The 24,636-nt window shown below is 39.7% G+C and overlaps 1 protein-coding gene across 1 annotated transcript in view; it reads right to left on the bottom strand.

The window, feature by feature from the left end:
- Positions 1-24,636, bottom strand: part of ADCY10 (adenylate cyclase 10) — a 107,436-nt gene that overhangs the window by 63,750 nt on the left and 19,050 nt on the right. Inside the window, exons 10-17 of the mRNA XM_082437076.1 lie at positions 24,392-24,468; positions 22,404-22,593; positions 19,177-19,232; positions 14,858-15,011; positions 12,460-12,652; positions 11,854-11,940; positions 8,289-8,563; positions 6,586-6,722 (exon numbers count right to left, since the gene is read on the bottom strand). Coding sequence (XP_082293202.1) covers positions 6,586-6,722; positions 8,289-8,563; positions 11,854-11,940; positions 12,460-12,652; positions 14,858-15,011; positions 19,177-19,232; positions 22,404-22,593; positions 24,392-24,468 — 1,169 coding nt within the window. The remainder of the gene's footprint in view (positions 1-6,585; positions 6,723-8,288; positions 8,564-11,853; positions 11,941-12,459; positions 12,653-14,857; positions 15,012-19,176; positions 19,233-22,403; positions 22,594-24,391; positions 24,469-24,636) is intronic.

Raw genomic sequence — 24,636 nt, 5'->3', positions numbered from 1 at the left:
CAGCCTACCTGAAAAAGAATTCAGTAGTGTTAGTAAAGATGATCCAAAATCTTTGAAAAAGAATGGAGAAAATACAAGAAACGTTTAACAAGGACCTAGAAGAACTAAAGAGCAAACAAACAATGATGAACAACACAATAAATGAAATTAAAAATTCTCTAGAAGGAATCAATAGCAGAATAAGTGAGGCAGAAGAATGGATAAGTGACCTGGAATATAAAATACTGGAAATAACTATCACCGAGCAGAATAAAGAAAAAAGACTGAAAAGAATTGAGACAGTCTCAGAGACCTCTGGGACAACATTAAATGCACCGACATTCGAATTATAGGGGTCCCAGAAGAAGAAGAGAAAAAAAAGGGACTGAGAAAATATTTGAAGAGATTATAGCTGAAAACTTCCCTAATATGGGAAAGGAAATAGTCAATCAAGTTCAAGCAGCACAGAGAGTCCCATATAGGAAAAATCCAAGGAGAAACATGCCAAGACACATATTAATCAAACTATCAAAAATTAAATAAAAAGGAAAAATATTAAAAGCAGCAAGGGAAAAGCAACAAATGACATACACAGGAATCCCCATAAGGTTAACAGCTGATCTGTCAGCAGAAACTTTGCAAGCCAGAAGGGAGTGGCACGACATATTTAAAGTGATGAAAGGGAAAAACCAACAACCAAGATTACTCTACCTAGCAAGGATCTCATTCCAACTTGACGGAGAAATTAAAAGCTTTACAGACAAGCAAAACCTAAGAGAATTCAGCACCACCAAACAAGCTTTACAACAAATGCTAAAGGAACTTCTCTAGGCAGGAAACACAAGAGAAGGAAAAGACCTACAATAAAAAACACAAAACAAGAAAATAGTAATAGGAATGTACATATGGATAATTACCTTAAATGTAAATGGATCATATGCTCCAACGAAAAGACATACACTGGCTGAATGGACACAAAAACAAGACCCGTATATATGCTGTCTACAAGAGACCCACTTCAGACCTAGGGACACATACAGACTGAAAGTGAGGGGATGGAAAAAGATATTCCATGCAAATGGAAATCAAAAGAAAGCTGGCATAGCAATTCTCATATCAGACAAAATAGACTTTAAAATAAAGACTATTACAAGAGACAAAGAAGGACACTACATAATGATCAAGGATCAGTCCAGGAAGAAGATATAACAATTGTAAATATTTATGCACCCAACATAGAAGCACCTCAATACATAAGGCAAATGCTAACCACCATAAAAGGGGAAATCAACAGTAACACAATCATAGTAGGGGACTTTAACCCCCCACTTTCACCAATGGACAGATCATCCAAAATGAAAATAAATAAGGAAACACAATGGAGAAAAGACAGCCTCTTCAATAAGTGGTGCTGGGAAAAACTGGACAGCTACATGTAAAAGAATGAAATTAGAACACTCCCTAACACCATACACAAAAATAAACTCAAAATGGATTAAAGACCTAAATGTAAGGTCAGACATTATAAAACTCTTAGAGGAAAACATAGGCAGAACACTCTATGACATAAATCACAGCAAGATCCTTTTTGACCCACCTCCTAGAGAAATGGAAATAAAAGCAAAAATAAACAAATGGGACCTAGTGAAACTTAAAAACTTTTGCACAGCAAAGGAAACTAGAAACAAGATGAAAAGACAACCCTCAGAATGGGAGAAAATATTTGCAAATGAAGCAACTGACAAAGGATTAATCTCCAAAATATACAAGCAGCTCATGCAGCTCAATATCAAAAAAGCAAACAACCCAATCCAAAAATGGGCAGAAGACCTAAATAGACATTTCTCCAAAGAAGATACACAGATTGCCAACAAACACATGAAAGGAGGCTCAACATCACTAATCATTAGAGAAATGCAAATCAAAACTACAATGAGGTATCTCCTCACACTGGTCAGAATGGCCATCATCAAAAAATCTACAAACAATAAGTGCTGGACGGGGTGTGGAGAAAAGGGAACTCTCTTGCACTGTTGGTGGGAATGTAAATTGATACAGCCACTATGGAGAACAGTATGGAGGTTCCTTAAAAAACTAAAAATAGAACTACCATATGACCCAGCAATCCCAGTACTGGCCATATACCCTGAGAAAACCATAATTCAAAAAGAGTCATGTACCACAATGTTCACTGCAGCACTATTTACAATAGCCAGGACATGGAAGCAACCTAAGTGCCCATCGAATGATGAATGGATAAAGAAGATGTGCCACATATATACAATGGAGTATTACTCAGCCATAAAAAGAAATGAAATTGAGTTATTTGCGGTGAGGTGATGGACCTAGAGACTGTCATACAGAGTGAAGTAAGTCAGAAAGAGAAAAACAAATACCATATGTTAACACATATATATGGAATCTAAAAAAAAAAAATGGTTCTGAAAAACTTAGGGGCAGGACAAGAATAAAGACGCAGATGTAGAGAATGGACTTGAGGACACGGGGTGGGGGAAGGGTAAGCTGGGACGAAGTGAGGAGTGGCATGGAGATATACACAGTACCAAATGTAAAATAGCTAGTGGGAAGCAGCCGCATGGCACAGGGAGATCAGCTCGGTGCTTTGTATCCACCTAGAGGGTGGGATAGGGAGGGTGGGAGGGAGACGCAAGAGAGAGGAGAAATGGGGATAAATGTACATGTATAGATGATTCACTTTTTTATACAGTGGAAACTAACACACCATTGTAAAGCAATTATACTCGAATAAAGATGTTAAAAAAAAACCACAACAATTTGACCAAAATCCTTAAGATTATAACTTTCAGCAAGGTAATTTTTCATATTAGAAACTCATATGATTATAGTGATCCAGAAAAAATATGTTGAAAAAAGATGCTCATAGTCTCCTTAAACATTAAAATATTGTAAATAGCCTAAATATCCAGCCATAACACAGTGATTACCTTAAGTATTACATAGCCATTATGGTACAATTGTTGAGGAATACTGAGTTTGGAAAATCTTCAGCTGAGTGAAATAGGATAGTAAATATACCATATGGTAGCAAAAAAAAAATAAAAAAGAAAAGGTGAAGTTTGAATAGTGAGCTTGCCTAGTCATTTTTCTCCTGGTACTCCAAAATGCATTACTTATTTGTCCCTCCAGTCATTCATTAACAGTTGAGTTGGAAGACACTGAAATAGGTGATGTGGAAATATGAGGGTGAACATACTAAGTTCCCGACCTCCTGGAAAGATAAGGTATATACACAGAGACCCAGACGACCAGGCAGTAAACAAGTGCCACGTGAGTAGGCACAGACAGTAAGGGCTGGAGAGTTCATATCAACACAGTACAGACTTTTTATGCACCATAACCTGGGAAGGCTATAAATGTAGCTAATGCATAATTCCAGCCCTCAAGGATCTTAACATTTATGGAGACAGATATTTAGGCAACTAATCATAATACAGGAAAAGTGACTTAATAAGATAATCTCCTAATGTGAGTCAATTTTGTGAAAGAAATAAACCTGGTGATAGAGACTAACAGGAAAGTGCAGAGAGAGGAAGGCCTTCCTTAAGCAGAGCATGCTCAGAGAAAGTGGCTGTGAGGAGGTAACACTTGAGCTGAGGGAGAGAGGGAGCAGGTACGTGAAATGCCAGCGGAGAGGGAGCAGAAAGGAGCTCAGGTGTTGGAGGAGCAGAAATGTGGCTGGAGTACATTTCAGAGTATTGGTGAGGCCACAGAGGGGGTGGAAGGAAGCTCCCTCAGGGATCTCCAGACCAAGGTAAGGAGTTTGGATTTCATTGTAAACTCAATGGGAAACCACTAAAAGTTGTTTGGTTTTTAAAAAATTCTTTTATTTGGTAAGTTTCAAATTTATGAAAAGTTGTAAGAGTAACACTATATAGTCTTTATTCCAATTCATCTACTGTTAACATTTTGCTCCATTTTTTATAGGCTTTGTTCTCTCTATATGTACTTATTTTTTCTGAAGCATTTCATTTGACTGTTAAGTTGCATAATTCATGCCCTTTAACCCCCAAATACTTTACTCTGAATTCCCCAAGAATAACAACATTCTCTTACATAAGTAGAATATACTTATCATCTTCAGAAAATTTAACATCGATACAATAATTTACTGTTCATAATCCAGTTTTGTCAACTGCTTCAGTAATGTTCTTTAACATTCTTTTTCTTTTTTTTTGTAAACAGCCCAGATGTCCTCCAACAGGTGAATGGAGGTATGCCCATACCATGGAACACTACTCAGCAACTAAAAAGACCAAACTATTGATACACACAACAACCTAGATAACCTCCAGAGAGTTACACTGAGTGAAAAAAAAAATCTCAAAAGATTACATATACAATATTATTCCACTTATAAAAATTCTTAAAATGACAAAATTATAGAAATGGAGAACTGATTAGCGATTACCAGGGGTTAAGAAGGAAGTAGGGGTAGGAGAGAAGTGGGGGGTGGCTATCATAGGTCAACATAAGGGATCCTCATGGTGATGGGAATGTTCTGTATCTTGACTGTATCAATATTAATATCCTGGTTGTGATATATTTTTTTATAACATCTTTATTGGACCTGGTTGTGATATTATACTGTAGTTTTGCTGATGTTACTACTGGGGAAAACTAGGTAAAGGGTATACAGAATCTCTCTATATTATTTTTTACAATGGCCTGTAAATGTATAATCACCTCAAAAAATTTAATTAAAAAAAAATCAATGAGACAGCAAAGTATTATTGTATTCAGTCACTTCATTTATACTCCAAGAGGTCCCCAGAATGCTTCCTGTGGTGTCAGACAGAGAGAAGGTGCTCAGTAGAGGTTTGTTGAATGAATAAATAAGAAAGGATTAGAGTTTCCTTTATCCGCCCCCCCATTTTATAGCAGGTACCTGGTCATAAAGATTGTGACTAATCCCAAAATACTCACTATTAAATGGCATATGTGGAACTGGAACTCTGGACTCCTAACTTCAAGGCCTAAATTTTCTTTTGATCACATCTTTTTTTAAAACATCTTTATTGGAATATAATTGCTTTACAGTAGTGTATTAGTTTCTGCTTTATAACAAAGTGAATCAGCTATACATATACATATGTCCCCATATCTCTTCCCTCTTGCATCTCCCTCCCTCCCACCCTCCCTATCCCACCCCTCTAGGTGGTCATAAAGCACCGAGCTGATCTCCCTGTGTTATGCAGCTGCTTCCCACTAGTTATCTATTTTACGTTTGGTAGTGTATATATGTCCATGCCACTCTCTCACTTTGTCCCAGCTTACCCTTCCCCCTCCCTGTATCCTCAAGTCCATTCTCTAGTAGGTCTGTGTCTTTTTTCCCATCTTGCCCCTAGGTTCTTCATGACCATTTTTTTTAGATTCCATATATATGCGTTAGCATACGGTATTTATTTTTCTCTTTCTGACTTACTTCACTCTGTATGACAGTCTCTAGGTCCATCCACCTCACTACAAATAACTCAATTTCGTTTCTTTTTATGGCTGAGTAATATTCCATTGTATATATGTATCACATCTTCTTTATCCATTCATCTGTTGATGGACACTTAGGTTGCTTCCATGTCCTGGCTATTGTAAATAGGGCTGCAATGAACATTTTAGTACATGACTCTTTTTGAATAATGATTTTCTCAGGGTATATGCCCAGTAGTGGGATTGCTGGGTCGTATGGTAGTTCTATTTTTAGTTTTTCAAGGAACCTCCATACTGTTCTCCATAGTGGCTGTATCAATTTACATTCCCACCAACAGTGCAAGAGGGTTCCCTTTTCTCCACACCCTCTCCAGCATTTATTGTTTCTAGATTTTTTGATTATGGCCATTCTGACCGGTGTGAGATGATAGAAAGCCCAGAGATGATTATATCTTTATACTCTCTCTTTTCATGGAAGAGATGCTATCTCTTAAACCTTCATGGTCTCCTTTGTGTCAAAACATAGTTTCTTTCTTTCTTTCTTTCTTTCTTTTTATTTTTGCTAGAATATGATTTTTTTCTTCTCATCACTGCCATCTCCCTAAACAACTAGTATACCCACCACAGACATTTTCTTATCATTCACATTAACCTTAATCCTCTACATCCCAGCTTGCATCCTTACCCCATTCCCCAACCCCTACCCTTCTCCCTTCACTAAAACTATTTTCTTAAAAATTCCAACTGCCCTCTTTGTGACATCATCTCAAAGTTCATCCTTCTGTATGTCTCTGTAGCATGAGAACCTTGTTGACAATTCACTTTGAGCTAATAATTTTACCTCTGGAAAACAAGTTATCCTTTTTCCCAGATAACATCTATATCCCCCGTCAGTTCTGATTGTGGGCTTTAAGATTCTCCAGTGTTCTTTCATTTCTATTACAGGTCTACATTCTTTCTCCCAGCTCAGTGAGTCCCGGGCAATGTTAAGTTCTCTCACAGTCTGGGATATCAAGTCCAACATTCTTTGCCTCCCCAAAGCCTCTGACCCGTATAGGAAGCAGCCTATGGAAAAGCCCACCCTTGCCACCCTCTCTGCAGAAGGAGACAGGGAGAAAGAACCATCATTATGGGACTTACTGAACAGGTTATTCCAGGTCACATTTGTCTTTTCCTCAGACTCTATTGTTTGGAAAACGAGTACCCTGTGATGGTCCAGGTTTTTAAGCAATTCTTCACAGTAAAATGGAATCCCACAGCTTCCCTCTGCCATGTACCTGTAGTGAAAACAACGCAATCTATTTATATCAAAGAACCATCTTTAGGGAAGTAAAAATATTTGAGTTTTCTCAATCACCTGAAAATAATCACTTCTCTTTCTCCATTTGTTTTGGTTTGTTTTTCATTTTTAGGGATTGCTTTTTCTTTTTTCTTTCATTTTTAAAATTACATAATAAACCATTTAAATCTTTCCAAAGTCAAAACTATGTAATAAGGTACATCCTCAGTCTTGCTTCCCTTCCTCACCTTATAAGTAACCATTTAAATTCGTTTCTGGTTTATCTTTTCAACGTTTCTTTTTAAAACTATAGAAAATGCACACACGTATTTCACTCTCTTCCTTAGATAAAAGACAGCAAGTTATACATACTGCACACTAGGCAACCCCTTGTTTTTTCACTCAACAATGTATCCTGGTCATCCCTCCATATCAGTAGATCTTCCTTATTTCTCTTTATAGCTACGTAGGGCTCAATCGTGTGGATGAATCCTAGTTTATTCTAACTATCCTCTTAGAGATGGACATTTGGATTGCTTTCAGTCTTTTACTAGTACAAATAATGCCTCAATAAAAACTGTGCCCATATGTCACTTCATATTTTTGTCAATATATATATTTTTAAATTTTTTATTGAAGTATAGTTGATTTACAATGTTGTGTTAGTTTCAGGTGTACAGCAAAGTGGTTCAGATATATATATATATATATTCTTTTTCAGATTCTTTTCCCTTATAGGTTATTATAAAATATTGAGCATAGATCCCTGTCAGTGTATCTTTGAGATAGGTTCCTAGAATTGGGAAGGCTAGATCAAAAAGTAAATGCATATATAATAAATGTATACATATATAATAAATACATACATAATAAATAAATACATACATACATACAGAGAGAAAGAGGGAGAGACAGAGAGACAAAGGGAAAGAACACACAAAATTCATGCCTGGAGTTATTTTAAATGAGACTTTGTCCAAGACGTTTCTCTTCCAGAAGCAAAGCAACCTCATTAGAAAGAACAGATGCAGATAGCAAGGTGGCTTGTGAACAGCCAGCTAAGGAAGAGGCGTTGTCCATGTTGTTAAGGGGACTGCTGTCAAGACCCCAGGAGAGGAGTCACTGAGAAGCTCAGAGAGCACTGACGTCACCATCTACCATGACAGGAACACCAGTACCAGACCACGTTATTGCCAGCGGCTAAGACCTTGCTCAGCTGTGGGTTGTGGTTCTTAAGGCTTACCAGTTTGCCTTTCATGTTACTTGCCCATGACAGTGCCCTTAGTCACTGTGGGTTAGAGTGAGTGTACCCATAGCCAGCATGATGAAAGGGAAACAAAACTGATGTCCTAAGCAACGTTTGAGACGGTGTAACAGGGACCATAACAAGGAAAAGTGAGCAGCACCTGTCCTGTCAAGCATGTTCAGTGGCCCCTTTGAGAGGCGGGACCAACAAGAATCCTGAAATGGCCGCTTTCAGACACATCTTAAGGAATCTGATGAAGTCTGGACCTGGAGAATGAGTGCAGATGTCAAGGCCTCAGGACAGACATAGGTTACTCACGTGTCTAGTTCTTTGGGGATACCCCTGACGTTGAGGTCCAGGCAGACCTTGTTGAGGATGTCCTTAGGCTGCACGGCTCCAAGGGTGACATAGGTGGTGTTCCTGTTCTTCATTATGGCACTGGCAGCTGCACAGGGTATGTCGATGAAGGGAGACAGGGACATGATGATGAAGATGGGAACAGACCGGATAAGCTTCTCCATAAAGTTCCAGGAGGCTGAATCAATAAACTGGCCTTCATCGATGATGAAAATAATCCTTTCCTCTTTCACCGTCTGGACAAGGTGGAGAAACAGAAAGAAAAATGCTGTAGGACTTCAGGGGTTTTTTTTGTTTTTGTTTTTGTTTTTGTTTTTGTTTGTTTTTTTGGCCGCACCGAGCAGCTTGCGGGATCTCAGTTCCCCGACCGGGGATTGAACCCAGGCCATGGCAGTGAAAGCGCCAAATCCTAACTAGACCACCAGGGAACGCCCGTGACTTCAGTTTTTTATACACGTGTATGGGTATGCATGTGTATCCACCGAGTTTTGTGAAGCTAAGTTGAATCTGTTCTTTCCAATAACTTTGCGTTAATTTAGATTCCGCTAATTGGAATCTGTGGCAATGGGGACAGAACTGGCTGGAATAGACTGTTACTTGGTCAAATCTTTGTGTAAAGGTAATGTAAATATATAGGATAGATGGGGTTGTAGTCAAGTTAAACAGCCATTACATAAAAATTACTGAGGTTTACTTCAAGTCATTCTAATCTATCGAAAAATGAAGGTCTCCTGGAAATACATTGACATTTATTCAACCAACATCGATTCAACACATACTTACCAAGCACCCACTGGGCTAGGTGCTGGAGGCAGAGTGCTGAGAGAAACTCACCTGGTCCTTGCCCTGCTGGCAGTTTATGCTGTTCTAGCTTGAGCTATGGCACATGTTACACTTAAAAACAGATCGTGTGTCCCTTTTCTTGTGTAGACTACCTTTCCCTAACTAGTCTGAATTATTTATTTACTCATTAAGCATTTATTGTGCATCTGTTAGGGTCAGGTACTGTTTTAAGCACTGGGGATAGAGTATTAGACAAAATATAGAGCTTACATTTAGTGTGAGCCCCTGCATAGCGGGCCCTGCATTTCCATAGTGTAACATGTCTAAATGGAGAAAACCTACCCCACTCTTACTGCTCCAGACTGCTCTTGGCTTCTTTTGTTTCCCTCTGGGAAGAGATTGGGTTAAGCCATTCTTTCCCTCTGCATGTTTTTATAAACTAGCGCAGCAAAGGCTACATTCAAATTTCAAATTTCAGAAGATGATCATTATAAAGTAGTATAGCCTGCCTTATCACATATACGTAAGTCCCCTCTTACACCCCCATTCTGTCACCAGATCGTTAGTTCTTCACTGACCCTGAGAACATTTTAATGAATAGGGGTTAGCATCCCATTGTTTTGTTTTGTTTTGTATTTGACTAATATCTTTAAAACTACAGGGCAGGGAGTTCCCTGGTGGCGCAGTGGTTGAGAGTCTGTCTGCCAAGGCAGGGGACACGGGTTCGAGCCCTGGTCCAGGGAGATCGATCCCACATGCCACAGAGCAACTAAGCCTGTGAGCCACAACTACTGAGCCTGTGCTCTAGAGCCCACAAGCCAAAACTACTGAGCCTGCAAGCCACAACTACTAAAGCCTGCGCACCTAGAGCCCATGCTCCACAGCAAGAGAAGTCACCGCAATGAGAAGACCACGAATTGCAACAAAGAGTAGCTCCCGCTCACCGCAACTAGAGAAAGCCCCCGCACAGCAACAAAGACCCAACGCAGCCAAATAAATAAACAAACAAATAAATAAATAAAAACTACGGGGCAGTTAGAAATCTGAGTTTTAGTCATAGAATAGCCTTGTCAGTGAATTATTTGTGAATTGGGGAGAGTAAAGCAGGAACCAAAAAACCTACATGAATTCAATAGTACACCAACTGAGAAGTTTCAAAACAAAAACAAACAACTAAACAGATTCCTAGGCCCAAACCAAGCCCTTTTCAATTTGGGGTAGAATTCACAAATCCATTTATTTTATGAAGCTTCCTGGATACTTGTGGTGCAAACAGTCCAAAGCCTGACATTTAGAAACTACTGATATAGCCTTATTTGCCTGCAATGGAGAAGAAGGAAGTTGTGTTATAAACTTACACAATGCCACAAACTTGAATTGTTTATTTATGATGTGCCAGACACTCTGCTGGTCAATAGTGATACAAAAATGAGAAAGAGGCTCCCTTTCCTTAAGAAGCTCACAACCTCCTGAGGGGGAGAGACACATATATAAGTAGCAAATTGCCATACAGTATGGAAAATACAATAAGAAATATGTTCAAAGTGCTACAGAAACACAGCAGAAGAGGAATTAGTCATGCCTTGTGATTTGGGGGAGTTCTCACTGAAGAGGTGACATTGAATGATGAGTAGCATTTCTCCAGGTTAAAAAAAAAAAGTCTTTTGGCTTTTATCCTATTAGTATTGAGAATTAATTGGATAGTATAAAGCACAGGTTGGAGCGATTTGCATACACTGTGGCAGTTGTATGGAGGATGAATTGGAGTGGAGAGGTATGAGGCACAGAGATTAGTTGGAAAGCTATGGAAATAGTCCAGGAAGAGAAAGAGGCTGAACTACAGTAGGGAACAGAGGACGGGGAGATTCCAGTGTCAGTCTGAGGTAGACATGGTAGGACTTGTCAACTGAGTAAATGTAGAAGATGTGGCAACTGGTGAGGAAGGGAGCAAAGATAACTTTAAATGACGTGTGAATGAACTTGCTATTAACTAAATCAAGGGTCAGGATCAGGATGAGGAAGATAGGGCACTAAAGTAGGAAAAAAAATGAATTTAGTATTAGACACCGAACTGAGTGTGAGTCCCCATATCCAAGTGGAATACACAGTTCTTGGAAATATGATTTTGGTGCTTATACGAGAGCTGAGGAATGGGATATAAAGTTGGTGATCATCAACATATAATGGACAGTCATGATATCACTCAGAGAGAAAAAGTTAACATTGGTTGAGTGTTTCCAATGAAAGAGGCACTATTCTAAGTTTTACACGTAATCTAGTCATTTAAACCTTACAACCCTGTGAGCTAGGTACTATTATTTCCTCATCTTATAGAAGGTAAAGTAAAAGCATGGACAGGTTGAGTCACTTGATCAAGGTTACCCAGGTAGCGAGTGATAGGCCTAAGGGCTCAAACCTTGGTAGACTGATTACAGAGCCTATATACATAACCAGTTTGATAGACTGCATCTCATACAGAGGGAGAGAAAAAGAGGACTGGTTTTAAGGTGAGGCCAAACTCCCAGGAGTAATGTTAAAGGACTCCTTTCAAGCACAGCTAAATTCTGAACAGACTCTTAGCTTGAGATTTGGAAGGAAGGAGGAAAATGAAACACTTTGGGTTAAATCTTTCACATACTTCAAAGCTTCTTGCCATTGGAGTCTAAACCCTTGAGGCCACCTGGCTTTGTGGTGAGATGCCCAGTTTCCCCCTCCCCATTATTTGACCCATAGACGCTCTTACTTGCTCCAAGATCTTCATAAACAACGCTTCCAACTGCTTCTGCTTTCTCATGGTGCTCATCCTGGAAACCTCTCGTGAAATAGGGAACTGTATAAAGAATTATGAGAATATTGAGTATGGGCAAATAGCAGAGGGAACTACTAGTTGTATGACTCTGGCAATTCACTTTACTGTTCTGTGCCTTAAAATCCTGATGTGTTAGATAATCCGTAACATCCCTTCCAGCTCTAATACTCTATGCCATTGAATCTAATAGATACAGGAAAGAACAAGGCACATTCTTGTCTTTGCATTGGCAGTCACCTGTGGGAGCAGAGTGATTTCGTGCCCTGGACTAGCTAGTACAGTATAGCTATGATGGGAAGGTGAGAAAAGAAATGAATCAGCAGGTGGTTATTTGGGTTTTCTTGAGTCTGGTACCAATATATCTCAGGAAGGTGGCTCATTCAAGGATTGGGAGCCATTTCCTTACCACCTGGACGCTCCAGATGAGAAAAGAAGAGGATAATAAAGGCCAAGGAGATGAAAAGTCATAAAGCATCAGGGAAGAGTGGCCACATCTGCCCCTTCACTATTTCTCACAGGAGTCTAACATTAGCTAGTTACCTGCACATGGAAAATGTCATTAAGAAGACAATGGAACTTTTCATCCAGCAGTGACTTGACTTTATTTTGAAGGTTGGTCTGTCGTTCTTTATAATGTTTGCAAGTATCCAGACCTAGTACATTGGCCATGAGTATCTGGATGGTATAAAAATTTTGATGGAAGCTGATCTTAGTCAACGCAATAGCAATAGTCCTGTTTATAAGAAAGTCAGGAATCAGAGTTTTAAAATATGTTTTTTGAAAACACTAAAGGTTGAAGGAAAGCCCTGACTCTTCATATTCAGTTGTAATGACAGATTTCCCAAGCTATCTGGAAGCTGTTCTTTATTTGTGCTTCAGATACCCTCCCTTATTCCACTATGTTTCTAAGCTCTGTAAATGTATCCTAGCTATCCCCTCTTCTCTAGCCCTACCACCACTGCCTGGGTTCAGGCTCTCATACTCTCACCTATACTCCCTAACAGCATACTACTACCCCTGTCTAGCGCCAAGACTCTCTGAATGCATCACCTTTATAGAAGCTTGAAGCACCTAGATAGATGCAAGTCTAGGCTAAGTCCAGACTCCTTCATGTGACATATAAGCCTTTCCAAGGCCTCATTGTCATTTCTTGCCACTCTCTGCCCAGCAGTCTACCCTCCACCAGCAACAAACCGGTGAGTGTTCCCTGCACATCCAACTGTTTCTTCTCTTTACGCCTTTGCTTCCCTCGGCCTGGAGTGTTATCACTTCTCACAGTCCCTCCTAATCCCTCGTTTCCTGTTCATTTATAAATCTCAGCTCAGGAGTAACCTCCTGGAAATCTTCCCCGACGCCCTCAGGTTGGATGACATACCCCTCTTTCTCGTAGCTTTTACAGTACTCTAGTGCGTGCTTCTCTCAGTGTCTTCACCACATTCTATTTTTACTGTCATCTCTCTTTCCTTCTCTTTTGCGAGAACTCCTTCAGGGTAGGGATCAGATATTATTCGTCTTCAAGGCTTTGCAACTTGTTATGGATTGATTTATGCACCACGCCCCCCCCCCCCCACCAATTCATATGCTGAAGTCTTAGCCCTCAGAATGTGACCTTATTTGGGAATAAGGTCATTGCAGATGTAACTAGGTAAGTTAAGATGAGGCCATACTGGCATAGGGTGGGCCCCTAATCCAATATGACTGTCTCTTTATAGGAAGGGGAAATTTTGGGGATTCCCTGGCGGTCCAGTGGTTAGGACTCGGTGCTTTCACTGGTGTGGCCCAGGTTCAATCCCTGGTCAGGGAACTAAGATCCCGCAAGCCACGCAGTGGGGAAAAAAAAAGAAGAGGGAAATTTTGGGGCACAGACAGCACACATGGAGAACATCATGTGAAGATGGAGGCAGAGACTGGGGTGATGCTTCTACAAGCCAATGAACACCAATGACTGCCAGCAAGCCACCAGAAGCTAGGAAAGAGGCACAGAACAGATTGTCCCTCACAGCTGATGGAAGGAACCAACTTTACGACACCTGGATCTTGGACTTCTACCCTCTTGTACACTGAGACAATATACTTTTGTTGCTTAAGCCACCTAGCTTGTGGTGCTTTGTCATGGTAGCTCTAGCAAACTAACACAGCACTTAGTTCCTGGAACATAGTAGGTACTCAGTAAGTGATGGAATAAATGAGTGTCTTCTGGTTATTTTGAATTATCCCCTCAGCAATGTTAAAGATATTTTAAAACTAGTCTTTCTCAGGCCTGACATTAAAAAAGAGTAGAAACACAGCTAAAAATAAGATTAATAAGAATTTTCCCCTTAAAGCCTTTAGGTTAGATGGTGAAAGGATGTGAGACACCATTACCATTGTCTTGGTCATCATCACTGTTATTGAATACCATACCGTCCACCTCCAAGAGATGGGTTGTCCCAAAGAGAGCCCTCATGACATTCCTTATACGAAAAGAGACAAACAGCATGAGGTAAGTACATCAGCTCTGCCTTCCGAAGGAAAATCCAGAGGGCTTTCATTCTCTAACCATACTCTCAGGGCTCAGTGGTTTGAACTAGTGATTCCCTGTCAGCCACATGGATAAACTTACATATTTGTTCTGCAAACCCAATCTATCCTCAACATTTATACCAGTTGTTCTCAAACTGTGCATTAGGAAACTTAAAAAGATCAATGTCCAAGCCCGTCTTGGCATTAAATCAGGATCTCCAGGGGTCAGCCCATCTTCCATTTTCTCAGTTCGATATGTTTATCATTAATTATTTATCTAGCACAAGGGGCATGACACCCAATAATAACTGATAGATTGTGGATAGTTTACATAAGGCAACTTATATAAAGGAGAGGAACATTGAAACAAATGAAACTCTTAAGGATGTCAGGATTCTCTGGATTCACAAAAAAATGGTCATTGCAAGACACTCACCTGTGGTTCTCACCTTGGGCCAGGTACTCAATTTCCACTAGTATCTGGCTTTTTCCATATCCCGATAATCCCTCGTACATCAGGACTCGGCTGCAGTTAGATATCAAAAATTCCTTCATAGTACACATGAAGTATTTGATCTCCTTATCGCGTCCTGTTATTTTCATTTTTTAAAAAGGGAGCAAACCCAATCAACATAAAATAGTCTAGAAACATAAAAAAGCACATAGTGATACAGCTTCTAAGAATACCCTTGGAATTTCCATGGCATTGTTCATGGAGTTTCTTGAGGTCCTGTGCACTTTAAAATTTTTAAAAATCTTTCTCTAGAACTTTCCAGTTAACAGTGTGGTTTTACAGTTTTGTTTTGGTTTGGTTTGGTTTGGTTTTTTTTGATTCCCACAAGCTGTGAGGGAAAGGATTCTTATAATGCTCATTATGATGTCCATTTAATTTTAGTGTAGAAAACTGAGATTTGCTTAAATTCTACAACCAGGAATTAAACCAGGGCTATCTGACCCTAATGCTTGTTTTCTTTTCCTTTTTCTGTAACACACTAGAAGTAACTATAGATTATTACATTAGGAAATCAACTTATTAAAGTTAAGGTTCCCATGTTGAAAAATATGGATAAAATTTTTTTATTTCTGATTCTGTTAAGGAAACTTGCTCTTTGTAAATGAGAAATTATACTTATCTCAGGGCTACTAAAAGTATTAACAGTGACTAAAAAAATTCAATTTGCTTTAAAAAACTCATATATAGATTAATTCTATCATAAGAACAACCTAAATTCTTAGTAAAAATAAATTATAGGTTTTTTTCCTTATTATAAAACTAATGCATGCTCACTGTAGAAAATATAGAAAACTTAAAAAAGGAAAAGAAGAAAATAAAAGTCCTCTTGGGTTACAACACTATCACTCTTATTTTTCTTATGTGTTTTTAAATATGTGTAACAGGATGCCCTGACTGAAATCTGAAACTCAGCCTACAGTCTTTGAAACCTGGGTGGATAGGAAGGAGTTGGCAGAACGGTAATTTCTGTCAAAAGAGCTGGAGACCAAATCAGGGTTGACTCTTCCTTCTTTGCTGGACAGATCACTGTGGAGGGCCCATTCTGTTTTCCATTGATAGAGTAAATACATACCTAGGTGTTAGCTAAAGTCTACTGAAAACCAATACCACTACTCTAAGTTTAGATGTTTTATACAAAGAAGCTAAGTGTTTATTTGGTAATGTAAATTTCTGGGTAAGATTTCGTGAGAATTACTCTGCAGACCATATTGCTTCTTTTAGGTGAAATATTTCCTTTCTGAAAACGCATTTGAATTTCAATTTTGTGAGATGTGTAGTATTGCTCTTTGTCCTAAAGCTTACACAGGAACTTAGAAGATAAGGCCCAGAAGGCTGCAGAGCAGAATCTTCTAGCTGTTTTATGTTCTATTTGTATAGAACACATACAGGTAAGAACTTACTGATTGTCTTTTTAGTTGGATTCTAAAATGAGGTTAACTCAACTTGCCTTGAAGTATGCATACCTTGTTTCTATTTGAACAAGGCCCTAATATCTGAGACTGTTGTATGCATTTTTGACCCTAAAAGAACACTTTTTGTTCATTTTAGTTTTGTTATCAGTTAGCATATACAATTGCATTTACAGGCGCTCTTGTAAAAGAAGGGTATTTCCCATACTCCTAACCTCTGACAGTCTGTTTTTGGTTACAGCTTTAAGGAAGATATGTGGGCCTGATCTTTACCTTATACTGGTGAAATCAGGGCAAAAAAGGCAAGTAGAGAGAATTCCCTGGCAGTCCAGTGGTTAGGACTCTGTGCTTTCAATGCTGAGGGCCTGGGTTCAATCCCTGTTCAGGGAACTAAGGTCTCACAAGCCACTCAGCAGCAGCCGAGAAACAAAACAAAACAAAACACACACACAGAAAACAAACAAAAAAAGGCAACTAGACCAGACTGAGAAATATATGCATATTGTAGCAATGTATTCTAATATATCTGTCATATTGAGTCCTCAATTTTGTAGAAAGGGGGTTAAGACTTCCATTTACTGTCAATCATTATCAAAACAAGCATATCCTAGGATGAAAAGTTAGGCCTCGGAGGAGGGTGAGAGTGGGCATTCCTTCTCCCTTCTAGCCTTCAAAAGTTTGGGGATCTGAACTTATAAGAAGTGATGTGCTTGCAGACTCTGAAAACTACCTGAATGCACTGAAAGTTAGGCATTGCTGCTGGCTCAAGTGCTCTTTGAAGTTCTGGAACTGTTGCCTTCTTTTATGCTCTGCTGACATCAGGATTCTGTCCTAATATTCCCCCAAGGTGTGGGACAGAGCCTCTTCTCAATTGCCCTAACACAGTTATGACCGAGATTTAATTTATAATGATACTTTTAAGGATGTTGACGTCTAACAGAAGGAAATTACAAGTGTTACTTGAAATGGCTGCCTTCAGAATCCACAGGCCAATCTTCATGTGGGTCTCTTCTCTACCTCATTTTATGTCTACTTCCCTGTATAGTCTTGAGTTAGTTTTCTTATGATAGGGTCCCTCTCACCAAGCATCACAAAAACATCACTGCCAGAGGGATCATAGCTCTAAATGTAAATGGTAAAACAAAATTTCTGGAAGAGAATCTAGAAAAATATCTTCATGACTTTTGGGTGAGGAAAGATTTCTCAAACAGTATACAAAAGCACTAATTATAAAGAAAAAGATTAAGAAATTGGATTTCATTAAAATCAAAAATTGTGTTCATAAATACATAATAGAGTAAATACATATAAATAGAGTAAATAGAGTAAATACATAATAGAGTAAAAAGGCAAGCACAGAATGGGAAAAGTTACATACAGTAAAAACAAATAGATCCATTTTCAGAATATATAAATAATTCCAACAGATCTATAAAAAAATACAATCCAATTGAAAAATAGACAAAAGATTTGTACAGACACTTTATAAAAGATGATTTCCAAATGGCCAATAAATATTTGGAAAAGGCGCTCAACCACATCAGGGAAATACAGATGGAAACCATGGTGAGATACCACTATAAACCCAAAAGAATTATTAAAATTATAAAGACTGAGAAAACTATCTACCAAAATTGTACCCTTTGCCCCAACAGTATCACTCCTATATATATACTCAACAGCAGAAATGCATACATATGTTCACCATAAGACTTGTACAAAAAGCTTTATGGCAGTATTATTCATAAGAACCCAAACTGGAAACAACTCAAATGTTGTACAAAAGCAGAATGAATACACTGTTATATATTTATAAAAGGGAATATAGTCATCCCTCTGTATCCACAGGAGATTGGTTCCAGGACCCCCGGGGATATCACAATCTGCAGATGCTCAAGTCCCTTATATAAAATGGTGTAGTATTTGCATATAACCTAAACACATCCTCCTGTATACTTTAACTCATCTCTAGATTAATTATAATAGCAAATACAATGTAAATGCTATGTAAATAGTTGCCGGTGTGCAGCAAATTCAAGTTTTGCTTTTGGGAATTTTCTGGAATTAAAAAAAATTTGGGGGGGGCTTCCCTGGTGGCACAGTGGTTAAGAATCCACCTGCTAATGCAGGGGACACAGATTTGAGCCCTGGTCCGGGAAGATCCCACATGCCGCAGAGCAACTAAGCCCGTGCACCACAACTACTGAGCCTGCGTGACACAACTACTGAAGCCCACGTGCCTAGAGCCTGTGCTCCGCAACAAGAGAAGCCACCGCAATGAGAAGCCCGCCCACCACAAGGAAGACTAGCCCTCGCTCACCGCAACTAGAGAAAGCCCGTGCGCAACAACAAAGAGCCGACGCAGCCAAAAATAAATAAATAAATAAATTTTAAAATAAAAAAAATTTTTTTTTTGATTTGTGGTTGTTTGAATCCATGGATGCACACCCTGCAGATACAGAGGGCCAACTGTACTACACAGCAATGAAAATGGATGAATTATAGCTACATCCAACAATATGGATGAATTTCATAACGTAATGTTGATTTAAAGAAGGCTTACATAATTACACAATATATGATTTCATTCATATAAATTTTAAGAACAGGCCTAAGTAATTTAGGGTGTTAGAAATCTTTGGGTAAAGGGAGAGGGATAAAGCATGTGAGGGTTTCCAGAGTACTGTTATTTTTCTATTTCTTGGCCTGGATGGTGATTATACATTCATTTTGTGATAATTCATTAAGCTGAAGACTTATCATTGGTGTACTTTTCTGTATGTTTTGTTATAGTTCAATAAAGAGGTTTAAAAATCAAGGCTCACTACCTACCTAGCAAAGGGTAACCCTCATTTCTGTTGCAGATGAGGTATGCCATCCCAAACATGCTGAAGAGAAGAAAAGAAAAGATGTTAGCATCAAATCAGGGAAATACTGAGAGCCAGAGGGACTAGTTCTTAGTTCCCAGAAAGCCTCCTTTTCAGTCTCTAACAGGAATCTATCCCCTGTTATCAAGGGGTCTATCAAGGGGTGCAGATGCCAAAAGGAAGGGAAAGGAGAAGTTCTTACCTGGTAATAGAGTCTCCAAACAATTTAGGTAGCTGCCTTTACCACAGCACCTGGTACGTTGTTCAAAAAATGCTTGTTGAGTCTGCATTGGTAGAACTGACCCTTTTCTAGGGAAACCAGACACTCAGTATGGGACCCAATAAAGTTAGATGTGTTATATTGTCTCACAGCATGGAAAGATTCTACCAGTTGCTCAAACAATGATCGTTCACCTTTGTGGAACACATGCTATGTGCCTGGCAGTTTTAAGTGCTGAACATGTATCATTTTCTTTACTCCTGACAAAAACCTTATTAAGAAGGTATTATTATTATTACGTCCATTTTACAAATGAGAAAATTGAGGTACAGAGAATTTAACTTGAACAAGATCCCATGGCTAGTGGTGACAGAGGATAGTGACAGAGTCAGTATCTAAAACTAGGCCAGGGGCATATGCTTGCCCACTGCATAATATCATCTCTTGAAGGGGCCTTTTTAGACAAATGGCTCATTCCCTTGTTTATACTATCATACTACCTTGTTATGCCTCTGTTGTAGCACATACCAAAGTTTCCTATGTAATATACAGCTAATTTTGTGTATGTTGTCTCCCGCATTAGATTTCAGGACAGGAACCAGGCCCTGTTCATATTTGTATGTGTATTTCTATAGTCTCTTATTTGCAGAGATGGTATAGAGAAACCATAAAGAGGGCAGGCTTTGGGATCAGATAGTCCTGGTAGTTTCAGAAGCGGTAGATAGTTTCTGTGGTAGACTGACTGCATTAATGGCGCCACGTCTTCATCCCTACTTGTATCTATGCCCTTTGCTATGTACTGTACCTTTGCAGTGTCCTACTCTGGGCTCAGACTTGTGAATGTTTTGGCCAATGGGATGTTAGCAAACATGACATAGAGGCTTGAAAAATGCTTGCTCTCTCTTGATCTTCTGAAATTGCCATGACTACATGCCTGGGTTAGCCCAATGTAAGATGAGACACATAGAGTCAAACTGTCCCAGTTATGTCAGCCAAAATTCCCAGTTATCCCACCTGAGGTCATCCTGGATCAGCCAACAACCTGTTGAACCCCAGGCATGTGAACAAGCCTAGGCAAGATCATCCAAATCCGCCAAGATCAGCTGGACCCCACATATTCATGAGATAAGTAAAAATTTACTGTTGTATACAACTGAGGTTTTGTAGTTGGCTATAATGCAGCATTATTGTGGCATTTTGAACCTTGGCTCAATTGTTTACTAGATTTATGGCTATGGACAAGTCATTTAACATCTCAGAGTCTCAGTTTTTAAATTTATAAAATAGAGTTAATAATAGTTTGTTTCTACCTCATATAGTTGATATTGAGGTAAAGTGCCTAATATTTAATAAGGGCTCACAAAAATTATTATTCATTCATTTATTCGAACAGCATTTTATTGATGATCTACACATGCCAAGAACAGCGCTGAGCCCTGGGAATACAAAGATGAATAATAAAAACTCCTTGAACCAATTATAGCCCTGATTCTGTTATCTGACCCTTTAAGACCCAGATTCTAGCTTGCTAGTATAAAGAATAATACCTTTTCACTTTCCATCCACCAAGCACTACTATATAAAGCTTTCCATGCTGTTCATTCATTTATTCGTCATTACTGATGCCTACCATGCATTGGGGATATAAGAATGAACAAGAAATAATCACTATCCTCAAAAAGTTCCCAGTGTAGGAGGTGAAAAGGCACATCGAGTCTGTGATTGTGATGAGCGTAATGAATATTCTAATGTGCTGTAGAGTTACGCAGAGGAGGAAACAGCTAAACTGTCTGAACTGGGGTTGGGTAGCTTCCAAAGGCAGCTTCAGAGAGGAGGAGATCCTTGAGCTGGATTTCAAAAACTGACTGTGTTAGCATACGGTATTTGTTTTTCTCTTTCTGACTTACTTTACTCTGTATGACAGACTCTAGGCCCATCCACCTCACTACAAATTTCATATGGAATCTAAAAAAAAAAGAAAATGGTTCTGATGAACCTAGGGGCAGGACAGGAATAAAGACGCAGACGTAGAGAATGGACTTGAGGACATGGGGAGTGGGGAGGGTAAGCTGGGACGAAGTGAGAGAGTGGCATGGACATATATACACTACCAAATGTAAAATAGATAGCTAGTGGGAAGCAGCTGCATAGCACAGGGAGATCAGCTCGGTGCTTTGTGACCACCTAGAGGGGTGGGATAGGGAGGGTGGGAGGGAGACGCAAGAGGGAGGGGGATATGGGGATATATGTATACATATAGCTGATTCACTATGTTATATAGCAGAAACTAACACAACATTGTAAAGCAATTATACTCCAATAAAGATGTTAAAAAAAAAAAATGACTGTGGTTTTCCTAGGAGACTGGGGATGGAATGAGTGAAAGGGAGGATAATTCCCTTAGAAGCCCCCCCACCGGCCCCCGACCCAGAGGAAATGGCACAGGAGGAGATGAGGTAGGAAAGGCAGATGGTTATTTTGTATGTCATTGCAAGGAATTTGAAAATTATCATGAAAATGATTGGAAGATACTGAGGGGTTTTAAGCCCCAATGTGAGAGCAAGTTGGGCTTTGAGGGAATGTATTTCTCTAAACACCTAGAGGAGGAGCAATCCCTGTCAATGCCTGGACACACAGTTGACGTGATCAATGGTTAATGGTTGGTGATTGGGTCCATCTGGGTCCAAATAGATACTCGAATGAGGGGATTCTCTGTTCTCTTTACACAACCTTTGAAGAATTACCCTCATAGTCTCAGAACTGAGGGTAGAACGGGATCTTCCACCATGCTATACTATCAGCAGGATAGAGGAAGATGAAGGAATTTGAAATCTGGGCCTTGGTCTGGGAAGGAATAGATTTTAATTTCATGAGCTGGCTTTGAATCTGAAATGGGTGACCTCTCATTTTGCTATCATAATTGTCCCACTTCTTTACTAAAAAGTACTGCAAAATCAATGCCCCACACTCACACTTTCTCATTAAGGCCCAAACACTGATACACTGGTCCAGAATCTGCAACACCTTTCATGACTTTCTTTGGAAGCTCTTTAAAAAAGTAGGCTGGTAGGTTGCTGCCATTGTAGGTGACGGAGTCACAGGTCACGATTCCTGGGTAGTACATCATCATCCTGGCAGCTATGTTGACTTTTTGACCAATGACTATAATAGGAAGGAGAGAGAAAGGCAAAGAGACGGGAGAAAACAGCCATTGAACTGAGTGTAATCTGAGGCATACTGTCCCCAAATGGCATTGTTACCCTTTACTCCCTTTGCCTCTCATGAATGACACAGCAATCTCACCTTCAACTACCCAGATTCAGCCAATGGCTATTTTAGAATATATAGGGAGTTAACTCATTTAGCCACCTGGGAGGCTAAGGGGATGATCTGCTCAGGGATAGCAGGACCCTGAATATGGAGAGGATTCTGTTAATTGGGATGGTGGACAGGGCCTGAGGGCCCTCAGATGAGGTATACTTGGTCTTCTGCTACAAGAGAGATAAGCACAAGCTTGGGCCTGGAACGGTGATCTCCAATTGGGTATGCATGTTACTGTGTATGAGCCTTCATTTAATTTTTTAAGAGTGAGTAAATGGGGCTGGAAGGAGTGTGTGTGTAGGATTGGTTTAGGGGATATTGTAAGAGGTAACAGACTGTAGTGCACAGAGTCTGAAACCAGGTTATGCAGGTTTGGATCTCAGCTCTACCTCTAACTGCTATGTGTAAATTACTTGGGCAAAATACTTGAACTCTTCCATGCCTCAGTTTTCTAATCTGTAAAATGGGGTTGATAATAGTACCTCTCTCAGAGGGTAGTTTATGAAGATTAATGAGTTAATACACATAAAGAACTTTGAGAAGTGCTGGGCTGCTAGTAAGCCCTCAGTTAATAATACTACTAATTAGGTATTAAATGTTGCACTTTGACATAAACTTGAATATTCCTGATTAAGACATTCATTTTTTAAAAACAGTTTATTATGGGGAAATTTGACCATACAATAAAGCATGGTATCATGAATCTATATACCCATCACCGAGTCCCCAAAACCATTAACCCATGGCCAATCCCGCTCCATCCCCATTCCCATCCACTCTCCACCCTGTATTATTTTGAAGAAAATCTCAGACGTCGTGTCATTTCAGACATAACTATTTCAGTTTTATATGTATTCAGTATTTTAGATGTATTATTTCTGAACATTTAAAACCGTAATAGGATTGAAAAGGAAAGAGCAGTGAAATCTTGAGATAACACCTACTTACTATTTCCTTTTGAGATGAGTACTATTTACCAGTAATGCCAATATTCATAATTTTTAAGAAGCAGTCCTGGGGCTTCCCCGGTGGTGCAGTGGTTAAGAATCCGCCTTTCAATTCAGGGGACAGTGGTTCGAGCCCTGGTGCAGGCAGATCCCACATGCCACGGAGCAACTAAGCCCGTGCACCACAACTACTGAGCCTGCGCTCTAGAGCCCGCGAGCCAGAGCTACTGAGTCCGTGCGCCTAGAGCCCGTGCTCCGCAACAAGAGAAGCCACCGCAATGAGAAGCCCGTGCACCACAACGAAGATCCAAAGCAGCCAAAAATAAATAAATTAAAAAAAAAAAAAAAAAAAGAAGCAGTCCTAACCTATCCCAAGAATTAAGAGGAGTAACTGTTTAATGTGAACAGAAAATTAACATAAAGACCCATCGTCCCACGAGCTTATGGCCCCCCATGGCTCCCCTCCAATGGCTGCATATTTCTTATACTCAATCATAGCCCCAGAAATGCATATTTGCAATCATTGAGTTGTCAAGAGGCAAAGCTATATGGCTTGGTTCCATCTGGAAGACTGTAAACTTTCTGAAGGCAGGGCTCACGTCTCACTTATTTTTGTCCTTCCTCCCACCAAGCCCAGTGGCAAGGCACAGTGTTTGCTGAAAGGAAGATGGAGATAAGTTAGCCCAGCACACCTGTGTACTCGTGCCTCACAGAGTGTCCAACGATTCCGCAGAAGACAATTCCGCTGGCCACGCCGATGGAAACAGTGCTGGCTCCGGGCAGAAAGAGAGTTGTGAGGAGAGAGGCAAAGACAATGAGCACAGAGAAGGCAGGGAGGGTGGGGACAAGGTGATGAATGGGATGGGGGAGGGGTGGGAAAGGATTTTCAAGAAATAACTCTCTTCCCTTTGTAGTTAGGTTAGGGCAATTGTACATG

Source organism: Balaenoptera physalus (genome assembly GCF_965194825.1).
Source record: "Balaenoptera physalus genome assembly, chromosome: 1".
Classification (NCBI taxonomy): Eukaryota; Metazoa; Chordata; class Mammalia; order Artiodactyla; family Balaenopteridae; genus Balaenoptera; species Balaenoptera physalus.
This window is presented reverse-complemented; position numbering and strand designations above follow the sequence as displayed.